At 38.5% G+C, this 18,076-nt stretch overlaps 1 protein-coding gene across 8 annotated transcripts in view; it reads left to right on the forward strand.

Annotated features, from left to right (window-relative positions):
* Positions 1–17,802, forward strand: part of LOC146444815 (uncharacterized) — a 40,606-nt gene extending 22,804 nt beyond the window's left edge. For 6 of the 8 annotated variants that reach the window (XM_085061859.1, XM_085061846.1, XM_085061852.1 and 3 more), the window contains 5 exons: positions 5,935–7,736; positions 10,108–10,193; positions 10,779–10,824; positions 12,398–12,581; positions 16,292–17,802. In XM_085061859.1, coding sequence (XP_084917985.1) covers positions 5,935–7,736; positions 10,108–10,193; positions 10,779–10,824; positions 12,398–12,549 — 2,086 coding nt within the window. In that variant the 3' untranslated portion in view covers positions 12,550–12,581; positions 16,292–17,802. Of the gene's footprint in view, positions 1–1,054; positions 1,590–5,934; positions 7,737–10,107; positions 10,194–10,778; positions 10,825–12,397; positions 12,582–16,291 lie in introns of those variants that run through there. The other 2 variants (XM_085061890.1, XM_085061868.1) reach the window with 2 other exon arrangements.
* The last annotated feature ends 274 nt before the right edge of the window (positions 17,803–18,076 follow it).

Below are 18,076 nucleotides of genomic sequence, written 5' to 3' on the forward strand. Positions count from 1 at the left end.
GGGTCAGCATTTCAGCCTGTAAACCTAATTTTTACTTTTCAAACCCTTTTGTTGTACTTGCTTATCTTTACATTCTGTTATGATGTCTGTTGTCTGTGTTCAGGTGCTAGGATGATGCATCACAGTATGTGGGTCTTTTTATTTTCTGGTTAAAATATTTATTTATTTGAGAAGTAATTCTATAATGTGTGACAAGATGGTTGGTACTGTACTTACAGTGCTTAATGTTGGCATCTGTGCCCATCATGTTGTCTTCAAAGGACTAAATACTGGCAGAATTTAAATGAAAACTGATTCTCTGAGCCTGTGTGGGGGCAGGGCTGATGATGAAAGTGCAAGGCTTTTTCTCTGTATTTTAAGTACATCCCCTTAAGATGTAATTAGATCACTTGGAGTGTGCCACATTGTCCTTTTTTTCTCCTCCTTAACCTGCTTCTTAACACTGAACCATACTTTATGGTGCAGAAAAATCCAGTCAGAGAAAAAATGCCACTTTTCCATGTGTTGGCATCCATCAGTACATCTGTTGCTGGGGGAGTTGTTTTGTTTCTTTTCTCAGAGTTTTGAATTGTGTCAGGTGAGATATTTATGGTATCTGGAGGACATTGAAGCAGCTTTTGGGTTGTTTCACTTGTTCAGAAAGCAGATGTCTGATACTTGGCACAAGTATATTCAGTACACATAAGCAGATACATCAAACGGTATCTTCAGGATTGATTTCTTCAATCTTGATCAATATATTCCATGACTAAGGAGCCAAAATAGAACATTTAAATCATAAGATATTTATGACTTTCATGAACCAGGCAGGACAAAGATCAGTAAGGTCACCCCACCTGAAATTTTTAGGGAGTGAATGGACTGTCATTTGAAACAATTGCTGTTACTAGCACCTCAGGAGTGTGTCAGTTTTGGTGGGTGGGTTGTTTGGGTTTTTTACTTAGAAAAGTAAAGTGCTTGCACTTCACCGTGTATTGGATTAAATAAACAGCTTCTAAAGGCATGCTTTAAACAAGCATTTATCTGCTTGTTCTGTTTACTCTCTAGATCGTTGTCTTTTGTGTCGAGACTATAACAGGGTAGCAGTCAGATAACTGATTATATATTGCACAGAACTGTATATACATCAACCCTGTAGAAAATATAATTGGAGCAGCTCTTTGAGCATTGTGATAGATTGGCATATTTTATAAAGGTTTTTAAATCTCATCACCAGTGGTAATGCTGACAAAATAATAATAAATGCTGAGTTATTTCAGATTTAATCCAGTTAGTAGGATCTTTACTGATTTAAGGCAGAAATAATTTGCAACACTGTAATGTGTAAACATTTCTTACAAATAATTTGTGAATTTCCTGGCTGTGAGGCAACCTGACATTTTGAAAATACTCACTTTTCCCATCAACCATTTCTTTGTCTTAGCTAGACACTTATTTTAGTTCTTGCTTTGGAGAGTTAAATGAGCATAACAACAAAGTATGTACTTCTTTTCTTTTGATGCAGGGTCAGGCAGGTGAATCCACCCACAAGGAGACTGGTAGAGCCAGCAAGACTGTAGTGGAAGTGTAAGGGCAACATCTGGAGTAAAGTAGGAAAGAGTGACAAAGACTGTTTCTTTAGCAGTAAAGTGTTAAGTTGAATGCTCAGCTGTCCAATGAAATTTCAACTTTCAGGAAGCCAAATAATACTGGCAAGTTTTGTGGTTTTTTTCATTGTTTGATCACCTGATACCAATATTCCGTTTGGTTTTGAGGAACTAGATCTTTGTTATCCCTTTCAGTACTTAAAGGCAAGGTATGTAACAGAAAGGCTGGTATCTTGGCTTATTTTGATACTCTTAAAATTGTAACTTCAGTTTCTGGTTGTTGCTGAAGCAAAATTAGGTCACAAGGAATTCAACAATGTACTTGGACTTACCAGGTGGAGGAGATGAAGTGTATCCCAGTAAATGCCATCTGATGCAAGCTGCTCTGCTGTAACTTTTATGTCGAAAACTCACTCCAGAGACTTTGGAGGTTAATGATGGCGTACATTTCTGAAAGACCATGTACCTCGTTACTAAATGTCATATATAACTGGATTTTAAATGTATCTGTTCTCCCATCTTGCCTGATGATTAGGAAAAAAATCTTTACCAGTGGCCTGGCATTGGAGCAGGCTGCCAGGGAAGTGGTGGAGTCACCATCCCTGGAGGTATTTAAAAGATGGGTAAATGTGGCACTTGGGGGCATGGTTTAGTGATGGACTTGGTAGTGCTGGGTTAATGGTTGGACTCAATGATCTCGGACATCTTTTCCAGCCTAAATGATTCCATGATTTCTATCCTGTATTTCATTACAGCAGTGGCTGCAGGCATTTTTTAGTATCAAGCAGACATCAGCTTAGATACATGCAAGAGCTGAAGTCTGTCTAACTGCAAATAAGCAACTCCTCTGGTTTTGCCATTTTGCATCAAAATGTGACTAATTGCTTTAGATTATTTAATTTGCATGCTCTGCCTCAGTGGTTGTGAAAGTGCATTTGTTTCTCCAGTTAAAAGCATCAGCTGAGCACTGACTCTCAGTGAAGCTGGTCAGTGCTACTTTGAGCAGGAGGGTACAAGCTTGAAGTCACCTGTAACAGAGTTATGGCAAAAAGCTTTTAGTATTGTCTAAACAGCAGGCTGAGAAATTTAAAAGTGTTGTTACAGAAGGGGCATTCCTATTTCAAAAAATACAGCATTACATTTTTTTCAGGTCTTTTTATTACAAATCAGGTTTCTAAATGCATCATATCCAGCAAAATTTAAATACCAGCTGAAACAGCACCTTTTTCCCCTTTTGCATGTGTTATATGCATTTAAAATCTAACTAGCAAATGTCCATGTAAAGAAGAGCAGTCTGTTTCCATGCTGGTTTTTGCATTTTCTCACTGTTTGTGTGCCATATGGTTTTACAATAAGAGAAATTCTCAAAAGGCATGTAGGTGTACTAAAAGAGAAGGAATTAAGAGAAATCTTATGAAAACCAGTAGGCAATTTGCTTCATTGAATGCAGAAACATGGTATTGGGTTAGACCATCAGCAGGAAATTTTAGCTGTGTCATCACAGTGCATTAGAATATTTCTTTGGAGTAGTATTTTCTTAGAATCAATTGAAAAACAAAAGTTACCTGGAACCATGAAGTATAATACATTTTATTATTCTACACTTAATAGTTCATCACATTCCTTTTTGCTTTATACCTTTCTTTAGGAAATTCAAATCTATAGAAAACTAATTTTCTTGAACTGTTATAAAACCTCCATATTTCCAAAGCACAGAAATGATGTAGTTGTATTTATGATGAACTGTCAAATGTCATATCCAGGTATGCTAGATCATCATCCTGGATCAACATTTGCATTTGTTGTTATTTTGACATGCAACAGTTTCAATGCCGTAATAGCTGTTAGTTTTTCTGGATAATCCAGTGGATTCTTTTCCCATTATTTGGTGGATGTATTTTGTCTGTTTTTGCATTCTAAAGTGAATCCCATCCTGTGTGGTTTTTCCTTTTGATTCAGAATTAATAGTAAGGAGATTAAATAAGTGTGCAGACCTTTAAGACTTTCCCCTCATTTCTGAAATGCTTTTGATGCAACATCCCAGCCTAAGTAAGTTTCTGTCAGGGAAGTCCTGTAAGTGTTGTCAGATGTGTCAGGGGTTAGACACCAGAAACATGCTTGCACCAGTATTAGAGAAGTTCACTTCTATCAGCAGCAGTGCAAATTCACATCTGGGAGGAGTGAGTGATAAGCAAAGTATAGCTACAATAATATCTAGGCTGGGGAAGTTCATTCCTTTCCTGTGTGAGTGCTGACATGGGTAATTGGTTTTCATTTCTGCAGTTGTTCTGGCAGCACAATGACTTTGAGGTGCTACAGTAAGTTCTTCTTGGAATTGGTGCATAGGTCTGATGTTTTATTCCCCATTCCATTAAAAACAGTTAAAATTGGGACACTGTTTTCTATTTCACTGGCAAGGGGTTTTATGAACCTGAAAACTCCAGAGAATTTCCTTCTCTAAAACCACTTTCAAGTCATGAATTGTCTTCACCAAAGAAGAAAGTTAGTGTAAAGATTTAAGACATAATCTTGGATTAGTATATGATTTCTACAGATCTGGGGTATATGTAAGAAAATAATCTCTCCAGCTACCATTGCAGGTGCTTCACTTTGATATCATTTATTTCAACAGACAAAGGAGATCTATTAAATCATAAAACTTTGGCATCCTTTGTCTCTTTTTTTGGAGAGATAGGAGGCATGTTGCTGACTAGGGAGTGTATGGTGAACAGAATTCCACATGGAATTTCTCTTGGCTAACTTCAGTCATCTGTGTTGTAGGCATCCACACTTAAACCATAGGGCACTGTATTGAAAATACACTGAGCTGGAAAGGGGGAAGTCAATTTTTCATTACTTGGAGCAAAGCACCATGTGGACTTAAATGCCAACATTTGAAGGAAATTCCATTTCTTAGTAGGATGTCCCATCTGGAAACCATTACAGGACAATAAATTTTGCATGTTTTCCAACAAGATCACTATGGAGATCTGTAGTGCTCCTTGCAGCAATATCAAAGCATCAAGACTTTTGAATCCTGTTGCAGGCAAGAGACTTCATTGCTATGCTGAGAAGATTGCTGCTGTCCTTTGCACTCAGAGAATTAGGAGGGTTTTCTTTGTAGAGTTCAAATGAAGAAAGAACTTGCAAGAGAATAACAATGAATAAATTTAAGAATGAGTAAAGGATAAGGATAGATTCCCATAGGTGACCTTTAATTCCCAGGCTGCCTCCTAGTGATCAACTTTCCCTCTACATTGGTAGTCACCCTTTGGGTTTTTTTGTTTTGTTTTGTTTCTCTCTTAAGAATTTCAGAATACAGCACTTAAAGCCCCTTTATGTATGACTTCCCAAAAATTAACTAATTTTACTCTATAATTCCAGCTACTGCTTTGCCTTAGTGTGTTGTGTGAAGTATTATCCCAAGAAAAGTGTTTCAGAAAAGTGAAGTACAGAAAAGGAGCAGGTCTTTGTATCAAAGTTTTATCAATCAAACTTAGCTCTGAAAATTTCATCTATCTGAAGAATTGCAATGGGAGATGTTAGATTCCTGGATGGAATCCTGGATTGGGTTTTTCTTGAAAGTGTTCAGGGTTAGTCGCCTGACGGGCTAACATCAAGATTTCAGGGAAGTCAGTTAGGGCTGCTTTCTGTTGAATTTGATGAGAAATGCAGACAAAATAAATAAGACGTTCTGAAAAGAGCTACAAAATTAACTGTAAATAAACATGGTATTTTTTCCACAGTGTATAATTTTGTTGGTAATAAAGTATGAAATATTTCTTCCAAATATGTATGAGTCAACACTTAATATACTGAACAGTAAATATCAGGGTTGCTGTAGTCACTGTACCTTTACATTATTTGGATTTTGGTTAGTATGTTTTGAATTTGAGTATTTGATCTTAATGGATGACATTGTCCTCCACTTGGTACCTTTCTGCTCAGCATTACATGAAATTAATGACATTTCAGAATAGCACCAGCTCTTCAGGATCTATTATTCAAACATCATGTCTAGAAACATGACATTTGGTCTTGCAATTAGTTGTGGTACTTTTTGTAAAGTGGAGTTATTGAGATGACAGCTGGGTTTATTTAAGCAGATTTAAATGTTCAGGATTGTCCTGAATTGTATTGATTAAAAATTTGTTTAATCAATAGAAGGTTTTATCTGAGATCTTATCTATTGAAAAAAGCAGATAGCTTGTGTTTGACCATTATATTAACATAAAGTACTTATTCTTCAAATTGATCATCATGAATACATTATTACTCTAATTTAGTGGGGGTTTAATTTTTTTATTTGTTTGGGGTTTTACATTTAATCTTCTTTGTTTTCACATAGGGGGACAATTTTAAGCAAGAATCCTGGATACCTGTTAACAAAAGAAAAACAGAAGAAAAAGCGAAAAAGAAACAAAGCAATGAGAACGAATCGTACAGAAATTACGAAGAAAATCTTATGTGGAGTAGTTTATCATCCAGTTCCAGGTGACCGTGATGGATCAGAAAGTGAAGAGGATGATTTGGAGGAAGAAAACAAAAAATCATTGTGTACATTCAGCAAAGGCCCAGAGGATCCAATAACAGTTTGTGAAGAGCAGTCTAAGAGTGGTGATGAAAGCCTAAAAGAAGCTGCAGGGGTTTCAAGAGAGAGTTTTCTGGTCACTGTGCCTGAGGTCTCCTTGATGCCAAATAATTCAGGGGAAAATGAATTACCTGTAGAAAGTCACAGTTTGCTTTCAAGAGATGTAAAACCTTGTACTGAAAACCTAACCAAAGATGCATTAGATGATGAGGAAGCAAATCAAAGGCACAAAGACAATCTCTGCAGTTTCCTTGAAATAAGCAATGATAAAAATTCCACCCAGGAAACAGAAGGCATTTCTGAAGACTCTGATATGTCACTGGTAAGAACAGAAAACAAACTGGGATCATGTCAAATTACATGTGAACCTGACTTAGAAGCCAAGCCGATAAGTTTAAACAGTGAAGAGAAAGAAATCTCTCAGTGTTACAATTCAAGCGTACTTGATAATGTGCCTGATAACACAGAGGGCAAAGGTGCAGTAAAAGCAGAAGAGACTAGTTCCAATGCCTGCACTTCTTTTTCAATTAATTCATCTACTGAGGAGTTGCAGATGGGCTTCAATACTCAAGTTTCTCTCTCTCCTTCATCTGAGGATAAATTTGCAGGTGAACAAAGACCTCAAAAAGTGACGAAACCTGAACAGACTCACACGAACAGTTCAGCAGAGCTAAACTGCTATCTGTCAAATGAAGGACTGGTAAAAGAAAACCATCATGAAACAGAAACTGAGGAGGTTGGCAGTGTAATAAGCAATGGTTTGTCTGCATCTCCAACTGGTAAAGTGCACTTTGATTCCCTAGTGGAAGCCAGGGCTACCTCCACGCAAAGTTCCAGTGAAGTAAATGAGCCAATAAATGATGCTACACCAATTACATTGAAGAGCAAGAGATACAGGAAAATTGTCAAATTAGCACCAAAGTTTAACGTACCACGACAGATTGCTGGTCGTACAGAGGGCAGGAAGGAAGTCCCCATAAGAGAACATATTCCCCAAGAAAGTGTTTTGGAAGAGAGGCAAAGGAACTTGCTAAGCAAGAACACTGGAGAGGCACATGAACAGGACCGTGCATTTCAGGAATATTTTGCACCTTACACTGACGCCGAGGCAAACTATTCCTTACCCACTCTGGATGCAGATGCTCTGTTACATAATGTTTCTTACATTCATTCAGGACAATGTTCTCCTATATCAAAATCCACCTGCACGGTTTGTGTAGATTCCAAAACAAAGGAAGAGCAATGTACAACTCCTCAGCCACAACAGGTAGTTGATAAAAAAGAGGACGAGGGTGAACATGTTTCTTCAGAGGTTTTAAATGGCCAACCAGATATTTTGACTTCTGTTAAAGTTGCTTCTGAATATCTAGAAGATTCTAATAGATTGGCAAACTGCAGTGAAAACATGAATGAAGCTGGTGACTCTGAGCCAGCAGAGGCTTCACAACTTGAAGATTATCAAGATGCAGATATGAAATGTAGTTTTCTGGGACTTCCCTTATCATTAGGATTTGCTTCTCAGCTTGTGGAGCTCTTTGGTTCTCCAGGTCTTCCACTGGGTATAATGCTTTTCTTACTATTCCTGTGTAAAATAAAAAAACCCAAAACAATGTAACCCCCCAAAAACCCACAATCCCGTCAAAACCACAAACAAAAACAAAGCACTTCCTCAAAACCAAAAACTAAACAAAAATCAAAAATACTACAGTTAAAAACTAATTTTTATTGCAGTTCTTAGTTAGGTATTAATCCAGTTGAAATAAATCTCTGCAACTTTGGTGATAGTTTTATTTTAGTTTTTACGTGAAATCCTCAGCCTCTGTCAAAGGGGCTTTTGGTTTGACCCTGTGTTTTGCCAGTCTTTTTAGTAACAAAAATTTACTAACTTTAAATCCAAAGCATGAAACGCTTGTTGACATTTTAATATATCCTAGTAAGACTTTGCTCTGTTGATTACAGAACTAAATGTTTCGATAAATCCTACTGAGTTAGGCTTTACTGTGATGATTATGGAACTAAATGAAAATGTGGCACAAAATATGTGCTCTTATATAAAGGATGCAAATTTGGGTTTATATTCCAGACAGTAACATTCTTGGTTTTTAGTAACGTTTTCATACACTCTTACGTGGCTTGAAAATCTTTCCCAAATTCTAATTTAGTTTGAAATTGAATATCAAACTTCCAAGATGTGTATTCTGATAGTGAATGACTTCTTTTTAATCATGCCTGATCATGAAGTGTCCAGTATTGTACACTTGCCTTCCAGAGCTCCAGATGTCTTACTTTTTTTTACTTTCAGTTTAATAATTTTAAGTTAGCAGGTAAAAGACGATCAGTGCTCAGAGGAACTGTGTGGCAACCATCCTTTCCCAATAGGCTAATGTAATCCCACAGAGCTGTAACCAGCAATAACAACAGAGTTTTGCTTAGAAGTCATCCTAGAACACCTGCTCAGAGCCACATTCCCTGTGCATAATGTTTGTCAGCTTCTTGGGTCCAAATTTAGTGGAGAAACTGTAATTTGTGTTCAGACAACAAATAGGATTAAAAAACACAGACCAGCTTTTCAGCATACAGACCTTTACATCTGTTTGTTTCAGGAGAATTTAAAGTTAAGCATGAATTTTCATATGAAAATTTTAATCTAACAACTAAGGAGCAGCTTATGTCTGTTTATCTGCCCAAACTGACCTAAGGATTCTTTGGGGTTTTTTTAAAAGTCGATGGCAGTGCTACCTGCCAGAACAGTGATGCAAATCATAGGAAGTGTTACTCAGCTTGGTCCCTAAAGGACCTGCAGTGCTGCTTTACCTAAATCTGGCACCACACACCAAAGAACTTGCCATATAGAGCTGAAATTAAGCAAGTAAGTACTGTTGATGTCCTCAACTGTTACATATAAAACATTTTTCTTCTCCAAACTTGGTGAATCTTCATATTTGTGGTCTTAAATTTCATAATCTTAGAGGGAGTTGGCAGTCATTTGGAAAGAGGGGTCTTCCAAGAAAGAAAAAGAAAAACCAGGGATTCAGAAACACTCAGCAAGTCATTCTTCTCTGAGTCAGTAACAGATGACATTATCTCAAGTTTAGATGAGTTTCCTTTGGAAATAACCTTTAAGAAATACAAACCCACCCCAATATCTCTGTGAAGCTCTGCCAGCTTGTGCTGCCTGACTGCTGGGGTTTTCCCATCAGAATTGTGCTTGGCTGGCCACATTATCCTGGGTTGGGGTTTTTTTCGGTTTTTTTTGTGGCATACTGTATATTGATAGGCTACTATTTATTTATGCACACATTTGAGCAGAATTATTTTACAACACTGTGAAATTCAGTCAATTATTATTGAAAATATTTTGGACGGGAATTTTTTGGTAAATAAATATCTTTAATTTTTTATAAATGAAAGGTTTGGTTGAATGTCTTGCTTGTATGATTCTCATATAAATGTAGAAAATATCTCAGTTTTCCTACAAAGAATCTCTTTTCAGCTTCTCAAACTTTGTTAGAGTTAAAACATTTTAGGAAGTAACTTCTCTTGCGATACTGCAAGAGAAATTCTTATAATTTAACATTTTAAAATTTAAACATCATTATTTAAGTTCCATGTCTTTAAATTTATTGGCTGAAAGCTTTGTTTTTCTTGAGTGTGCCTAGTTTTAGGGGAGTATGTGGGGGAAATGAAAGTACAGTAGGAAAGCCTCTGTCTAAATAAAGAAACCAAGCCCAAGTCTCCTTCCCCCTCCTTCCCCTCTTGCACACTGGCCTTAGATTCTACAAATTCTAATTTTGTTGCTGGCTCGTTTAAATATCTGCTTTAAAAAAATATATATATATAAGTAACGTGTGCAAAAACTGTAATTCAGTGGTATATTTTGGCTGTGGAGAAATCTGAACACTCAACTGCAAAAAATATTTTCTTCTGCAGAATCCTTGTTGCCAGATGATTATATAGTTCCCCTTGACTGGAAAGTTTCAAAGATGATCTATTTACTGTGGAAGACCTCTGTGGAGGTATGAATTTTAGGGGATTTTGGAAGGCTTTCCAATATTTCAGGTGCAAAGAAGAATTCTTCAGTTCTTTGTTAGTAAATTTGCTTTAATACCCATAATGAGGAGATGGATGTTTTATGTACTCTGAATATTTCTAGAACAGCTCACGGCCATGGTAGGATTCAGGTTTTGAAATATCAACTTCAGAAGTGTGTGCAGAGTAGTTCAAAAATGGAGAAAAAGCTTTGATACCTGTGTCTTGACCTGGCCTATGTTCATTAAGTATAAGCTACCATCAATCAGATGTTTTCCCCCTTACAGTTTTCTCTCATCATCTGAGCAAATCTCATCTTTCATCACCTCTGCTAGAGTTGCAGCAGAGAAGTTATTCTGCTTGACTGTAGGCTAATTAATTCTCTTTATCTAGTTGTAAAGTGTTAACTTACGAATTACTTTTTTCCTTTCCTTGTCTGGTAGTGGAAATCAGGAAAATCCTGTAAATACAATGAAATAGTGATTATAAAATAGAGCCTGGACTTTGTTCTTGCTCAAAATAACAAATTCTCATCACATGCTTTTTTTTTGCTGGACTATTATCTATTTTAGGAAAAACAGAAAACAAAAGGATTGGAGAATGGAGACAACTTGACTGGTAAGTCTATTCTGTGATACAAAAACTGTATAAAATTCTTCTTATCAAAGACTTCTCTTTGTGCAAAAGCACTAGGATGTGATAAATGAATTTTTGCCACTGTTGATTGTGTACATGTCACGACAGTTATGGTTGCTGTGAATCATCACTTCGCAGTTCCTGATCCGAGTGCTAAAATTGCCTTATAAAGTTTCCCATATGGAATCATTCCAGTAATTAGCTCAAGTTTACTGATTCCAGATCAGAATGATACTTAGCATGAAATAGTCTTTCTTGAGACTTTACTTCCCTGAAAGGCTTAGTAGCTTCAAGTTAATTAAACTTCATTATCTCTAAAAATTGTCAACATAATAAATAGAATTCATAGAATTATTTAGGTTGGAAAAGACCTATCAGATCATTGAGTCATAAAAGACCTGTAAGACCATTAACCCAACACTGCTCAAGTCCACCCCTAAACCATGTCCCTAAGTACCATATCTACCTGCTTTTTGAACACTTTCAGGGATGATGATTTCCCAGCTTCCCTCAGCAGCCTGTTCCAATGCCCAGCCACCCTTTTAGTGAACAAATTTTTCCTAACATCCAATCTAAATGTCCCCAGTACAACTTGAGGCCATTTCCTCTTGTCTTGTCACTGTTTGCCTGAGAGAATAGACCAACCCCCACCTGGCTACAGCCTCCTTTCAGGCAGTTGTAGACAGTGATAAGGTCTCCCCTGAGCCTCCTTTTCTCCAGGCTGAACACTCCCGGCTCCCTCAGCTTCTCCTCATCAGAATTGTACTCCAGACCCTTCCCCAACTCCATTGCCCTTCTCTGGACTCACTCCAGCACCTCAATGTCTTTTTTGTAATGAGAGGCCGAGAACTGGACACAGGAATTGAAGTGTGGCCTCACCAGTGCCAAGGACAGGGGACAGTCACAGCCCTGGTCCTGCTGGCCACACTATTGCTGATCCAGGCCAGGATGCCATTGGCCTTCTTGGCCATCTGCACACATGCTGGCTCATGTTCAGCCACTGTCAAACACCACCTGAGGTCACACACCTGAGCAGTAAGAGATATCAGGGTTCATGTAAGGCTCTGGACTTCTGTGTGCATTAACTCCTGCAGTGTGGAGGTATGGGATAAGGTTGCTCGTTGTCTTTTCCCATTATATCCATATTAATACAGTACAATTCCATGTTCCAACACGAGTTTAAAACAATAAAAAACTCATTCCATAATGAGTTTACACAATAGTAGTTCCCTGAAAGCTGGTAGAATTTGCTGTCTAAAATAGGAGAGAAGTTTCTTTATTTTAGAAAGAGGGGTGCTTTTGGAGAGGAAGTCCAAGAGTGAGAATAGACACATACATGCATGGGTGTTGCCTCTCACTGTCCACCCCCCATGAGAGACAAAACAGAAAGATTTCATTTATTTTATAGGCCATTTAGAAGGCAAAAATCAAGAGGATTCTGATTAAAAAAGAACCTGTTCTAGAAATACTCTGTCCTGACACAACACAAATTACAGACTACGTAAGGTAATTTCAGGTGTCTTTGGCTGCAGCTTGTAATTTCTTTATATTTTAGATTATATTATTTGTCTTGAAGATCTAAATAAAAATCACCCAGAGAATCAAGACTCTTCTGAAATAGTAGACATGGAACTGTGTCAAGATGTGATAGAGGAGAACATCATAACCTACACTGAGTGTCTGGATGCTGCATTTCATCAGTCATGACTGAATGTATTAAATTCTGCATGAACAAACAGGTAATGAGTCACCTTGTGAATATTTCACCTTTTTATTATATTTGACCAAATATCTAAAGAATATTGTTCATTACAATTTTTAAGGTGCATTTAGTATCCCCCAACCTACTTGGTTTTCAATTGAGGTACGGTTGAGGGGTTTTTGGGTTTTGTTTTTTTCAAGCCTGAATGGGGAAAAGAGAAGGCAGTATTTCATTATTAAAGGCATGTGATTTTAGTTTTTCCTCTGAAATCTAAAACATGTGTGGTGAAGTGAAAGCAGCAGGGTAGGATGCCTAAGAGCTGGACTTTATTCCCAGTTTGGTTGCTGTGGCAATCTGTTGTGAGTCATCACAGCCCTATTTTCCTTGTCTTTTCAGCACTGAGAGTAATGCTGGCTCTATTAAGGGTCTAATTATGAAGAGAACTGTATAAGTAATAAAACAGTATTTCACCAAGTTATGAAAAAGTTGCAGATCTGCTTTTCAGTGGAAAAACAGTAGCAGGAGGTCACAATGACTCCATATATTGAAGTGTTAAGTTTTCATTAATGTTTTCATTTGGTGTGACAAAGTGTGTTACTGAGTATTAGAAAGTATGCTATCATGTTCTTGCTTGTCTAGTGAATTTTTGAACTCTTTAGTAACTTGGCAAAGTTTCTTTGGTTTGTTTATGAGAGATATTATGGGAAAATTGTGATAAGAAGGAAGGATTATGGGTTCCAGCAGAAAAATGCCAGCTTAACTTCTCTATCACTTGTTGTCAGTTGTTCTTTCCAAAATGGAAAATGGATTAATCTGTAGTTTTTAAACAAATAAACTGAGGTACATGGAAATAGAATAACTTGCACCATGAACAAACTGAGCCAGAAAAAAGAGTCCATATCCTGAGGTTTAAATTATTCCCATCCAGACATCACAGGACTGCTAGAATATAATCCACATGGGGTCTGATCAGGGGGTCTTTGTCACCTGATGCCCTGTGCCTGACCTGAGCATAAATCTATGGCTGGAGCAAGAATCAATGAAGTGAATATGCACTGTGTTGGTACTGTTCCAAACATGGAAGTTTTCACAGAGGGGAGGTAGTTGAATAGTTAGGGTTGGAATTGAAACCTCTTGAATGGGGTTGGATTTCATTATATGTCAGTCATGACAAAAATGACTGGTCCTGACTGGACGTTTGTGTGGATTTTTATCCTAACCTATCAACCAGAAATGTCCAGGTTACTGATTAAATGTTTGTATGCTAAAGAAACAGATACAAAGATCTATGTTATCTTCCCAGGGGAAAATTGTGAAACATGAAATATTTTTTTCCTTTTGTGCTTCAAGAAAGGAAAGACACATGCTAGCAGATTATCCTGCCTTATTGTCAGTACCTTTATCCAGTTGCTGAATCCAACAATTATATTTACTCCCTTTGTCTGTCTGCCCTGCTACTCCCAAAGTTGTTTCAGTCTTCCCCTCCTGTTTGTCACGACTTCATCAGAAGTGACCCACAGCCCTGTGTGTTTGTGACCAGGAAACCTCTGTTTGCTACATGGTGCTGCAGTCTAACACTCTACCGTGTCAGCTTGTGTTAGTTCTATGGAATATAGAATGAGAGCAATGCAGACTTGGCCATGAAAGAAGACTCCCCATCTGGGTTTGGCTGATAAAAATGCCTTGCACTGTATCTGCAGGGCTTGGTCATTAAGATCTCTGCTGGAATAGGGTGATTCAGTTGGAGTTTTATATTTGGAGGATGAGGGAAGTTAATCAGGGGGTTTTGTGGGGTTTCTCTTTTGCTTTGTTTTAGTTCAGCCTCAGAAATGAGTCAGGGAAAGTCCTCAAGGCTATTCTGGGGAGAGGATGAGACACCACAGGTCAGATGGGTTTAGGTTTAGCTGTGATCTGCCATCTCAGACCAGGCTGATGCAATGGGTTGCTGCTGCCCAGGGTGAAGTTCCCTTCCTCCCAGCCATGCTCCAGACAGCAGCTCCAGCACTTGCTGGCTGACACGAAGGCTATAATTTAACTCACCAACCCCACAGCAAACAAATCGATACTTTTCTGCCAGACTGAGGAATTTAGATAAGCTGCTCTAAGATTCAGCTCAGTGCCAAGGCTGGGGCAAGGCAGCAGATGAGGTTGTGCTGCTGCAGATACAAGGAGAGTATGTGCAAGGCGTCCTGTCTGGGCAGCAGTCAGCTCTGATATCAGGGGCCATGTATTCTGCAACCAAACCTTCAGGTGAAGGACTGCATTTAAGCTTTTACAAATGCAGGATGTTAAAAAAAATTTAAACCAGGAAAAGTATGTGGAAAGGAAAAAGCATGTCTTGGGGTTTTCAGTCAGTTCATGCTCACTGTCAGGCCCAGGATATTGGGTAATGCAGACCCCTGGCCAGACCCCACGTGAGTATTCCAGTGCTCCTCTGAGTCTGCATGTGTAGGCATTGTAAAAAGACAGGTGATATTTCCTGATCGATGGTGCCCCTGGCTTTAAGGGATAAGGTTGTCTTGCCTCACCACAAAATAATTCTCCTCTGGTTGCTGATTAAAGCAGACTTGCCAAGAATGATGCCCCAGAGTGGTTGTAAAACTGCTCAAGTGAACAACTGTAAATGTTGGAATGGATTTGATTCCTTCAAATGTCAGGGGGAAAAGAAAAAAGTAGCAAAATTGAGACATTCCTACTGAAAGATTTTAAAATCATAGGAAATAAAGGGAGTGCTAATATGATCATTTTAGTCCCTTTAGATTGGAAAGTAAACTGAGCATTACTGGCCATGTGAAACTTAATCTGATAGCCAGATGATCACGCTTCTGTATTCATGTTGTGTAAGGGTGTTTTAATTCCAATGGAAGGGTGAACAGTGATGGTGTTCCTCTGTGAAAACACAGGGTTAACTCAAGTTTTTGTGAGAGCTCCTTATTGCAGCATTGGCAGCACATCAGTATTTGTTCTGGAGATTAAGCAAGAGTTCCCAGTTTAAGTCTCACTGTTGAGGTCAGTGAAAACAGCATTAATTTGGTGCCTAGAAGTTCTCCTTAGACTAGGACTCACATTTAACTACTAATATTAAACAAAATGAGGCATGAAAAAGTGCACAGAATTGTGACTAGAAAACTTCACCTGCCTTTTACAGTGCTTACCAGGAAAACCTGGCCCAAAAATCACTTAAGCAGAGTCTAATTACCTGGGGGAATAAGAGCTGCCCACAGCACTGTTTCTGGTGCTCTCAAGGAGCAAACCATTGGGCTGTGCAGGTGCCTCACATGAAGTCCGTAATGTGGAGGCCTGTGAGGTCCTGAGTGCATGTAACAGGAGAAACAATTCACATTGTAAAAAAAGATGTAGCTGTACTATGGTGGTATTTTTGAACAGCTGTTCATTATATAGGATTTGTGCTGTGTAGAGAAGAAAATCCACTGTGTCACTATTCTCCTTAGGTTTTCAGCTTTGAGATTGTAAGGTCCTTACTGCCTCTAGTTTTGACACACAAGTCATCTTCCTTTTCCACTCTCCTTGCATTTCTTTATTTTTCCTTTGCTTTCCATTGTCTGCTTCCGCTCCCTTCTTTTTAACTTTTTAAAGAAATAACCAACAGTGGAGTATTAGAGACTTTAGAAAACATTGGACAGGTGAACTCATTTCAGTCTGAGGGCTGGATTTACAGCTGTGAAGTTTTTTTTGCAGCCTGTGCTTTGTGGTACTTCAGCAGAACCTCTTCTTTTTTTATTTCAGAAACTTCTTGCTTTGATTCCACTATGGAAGGACTTCAGTGGGCCACCAGCTGAAGGGAGGGGATAACTTGGAAGAAAGAAACCACTGTAGATTTTTTGGTGTACATCTTTAGCCACCTCCCCTCAACATTTCCCCCAATATCAACCTCTCTGTCCATGTAATAATGATCAAAATTGAGATAACTTTGTGTATGGCAAAAGGTCATTTTCTGAAGCCATTTGGGATTTACACTTTCTCAGTACATCCTCAAGTGTGGTATAAAGGGATTGAGAGTGGAGACCAGAGGTATCTGTCACCATGAGGTGTGAGCTTCAGGTATTTAATTCACTTGTATCAGGATCCAAGATGTTGCCACAGGAACAAGCAGTGATGCTCACCTGCAGGAAAAGGTGCTTGTTATGTGTCCTAGCCTACTTCTGCCTTCACCCTCAGTCATAGTTACACCCAGTCCCTTTGCAACCCCAAATGGAAAAAATCTTCACCTGTCATTCCTATTCACTCATCCAGGGTTACACAAGTTACTTTCTTTTGTCCTGAAACCATGCTTTATGCTTCCCTTCACTAGGCTTATTTGGGAATTTGGGACTACAGAAACAAGAACATTTCACTATAGAGCTGATTCAAACACGCTGGAGGAAGGAAGTGTATGGTTTGTGGTAGCCTGAGAAGATGTGTAACTAGCACTGGTAGCACTAGCACAGTGATTTGATGTTTCTGTTAGCAGTGTTGGAAATATTTACATATGTAGAGAGAGCTAAATTGTAATTAATTATACAGAGGAACCTCTGTCAATTATGAGGCATGCATAAGGCTGGACACTTCCTTGTAGGGAGAAGGAGTGACAGAATGGACTACTGTCACCTCACTTAACAATGACAAGTGTGAGAGAAGATAAATGAGAAGAGGAGAAGCAGGACGCTTCCCTATTTGTCAGAAATAGTATTTCCTACTTCTGCAGATCGAGAATATTTATCCATTTATTGATTCCTGTCCTCTTCTTCACCTTTCCTTGTATGTGTTTATACATCAGCTGAAGAGCCAGGACCTGACTGCACTCGTGCTGAAGCTCCACCATGGTTGAATTTGCCGATGTGTCCGCTCTCTACTTAAATACTGCATCTACTTGTAAGCAGTTAACAATGTATGTATTTCTAAATTAATGTTGTACCACTGGTGAAATTTTCTGGCTGCACTGTTTGAATGCATCTCCCATGTACGTGTGTGTTTTCCTTGGCTGGAAATATCCTGCTCTCCCACCAGCAGAGCATTATACAAAATGTAGAGAGGAGGAGGAAGGGAGATCATATACCAGCCATAACCACAGCTTCAAACTTCTCTGTTGTACTGGTGGCTGCAGACAAGTTAGTTTGATTTGAGGAAAATGTCACTCAAGGATTAATACTGTCTTCCTACTTCTGTTCATTGAGAGAGAAATCTGAATGCCTGTATTTTCTGTTACTGAATTCAGGCCTTCCAGAATGCTTGAAATAAAAATAGTTTCTAAAATCTCAGTTTTCTTGTATGGGCAAATGATTTTTCATCTCTTAGTAGAGTGTTGCCAATTTAAGTTAACTTTAACCCTCCCTCCCCAGTATCTGTGAATTTCAAATTTTATGTATCTTCTTTCCTGCCACTTTTTTCCCCACTTGCTTCAGCTAGTGCTGGTGTGCCATGTCCCTGGGGAGCTAAGCTTTCTCCCTGTACATGAACACTCTCCTTAGCACTATTTGCAACCTCAGACCATAAAGCTCCAGCAGTGAGGTGTGGTGGTGATGTGTCCCTGGG

This window comes from Lichenostomus cassidix, chromosome 1, assembly GCF_008360975.1.
Source record: "Lichenostomus cassidix isolate B80296 chromosome 1, HeHo_3.0, whole genome shotgun sequence".
Classification (NCBI taxonomy): domain Eukaryota; kingdom Metazoa; phylum Chordata; class Aves; order Passeriformes; family Meliphagidae; genus Lichenostomus; species Lichenostomus cassidix.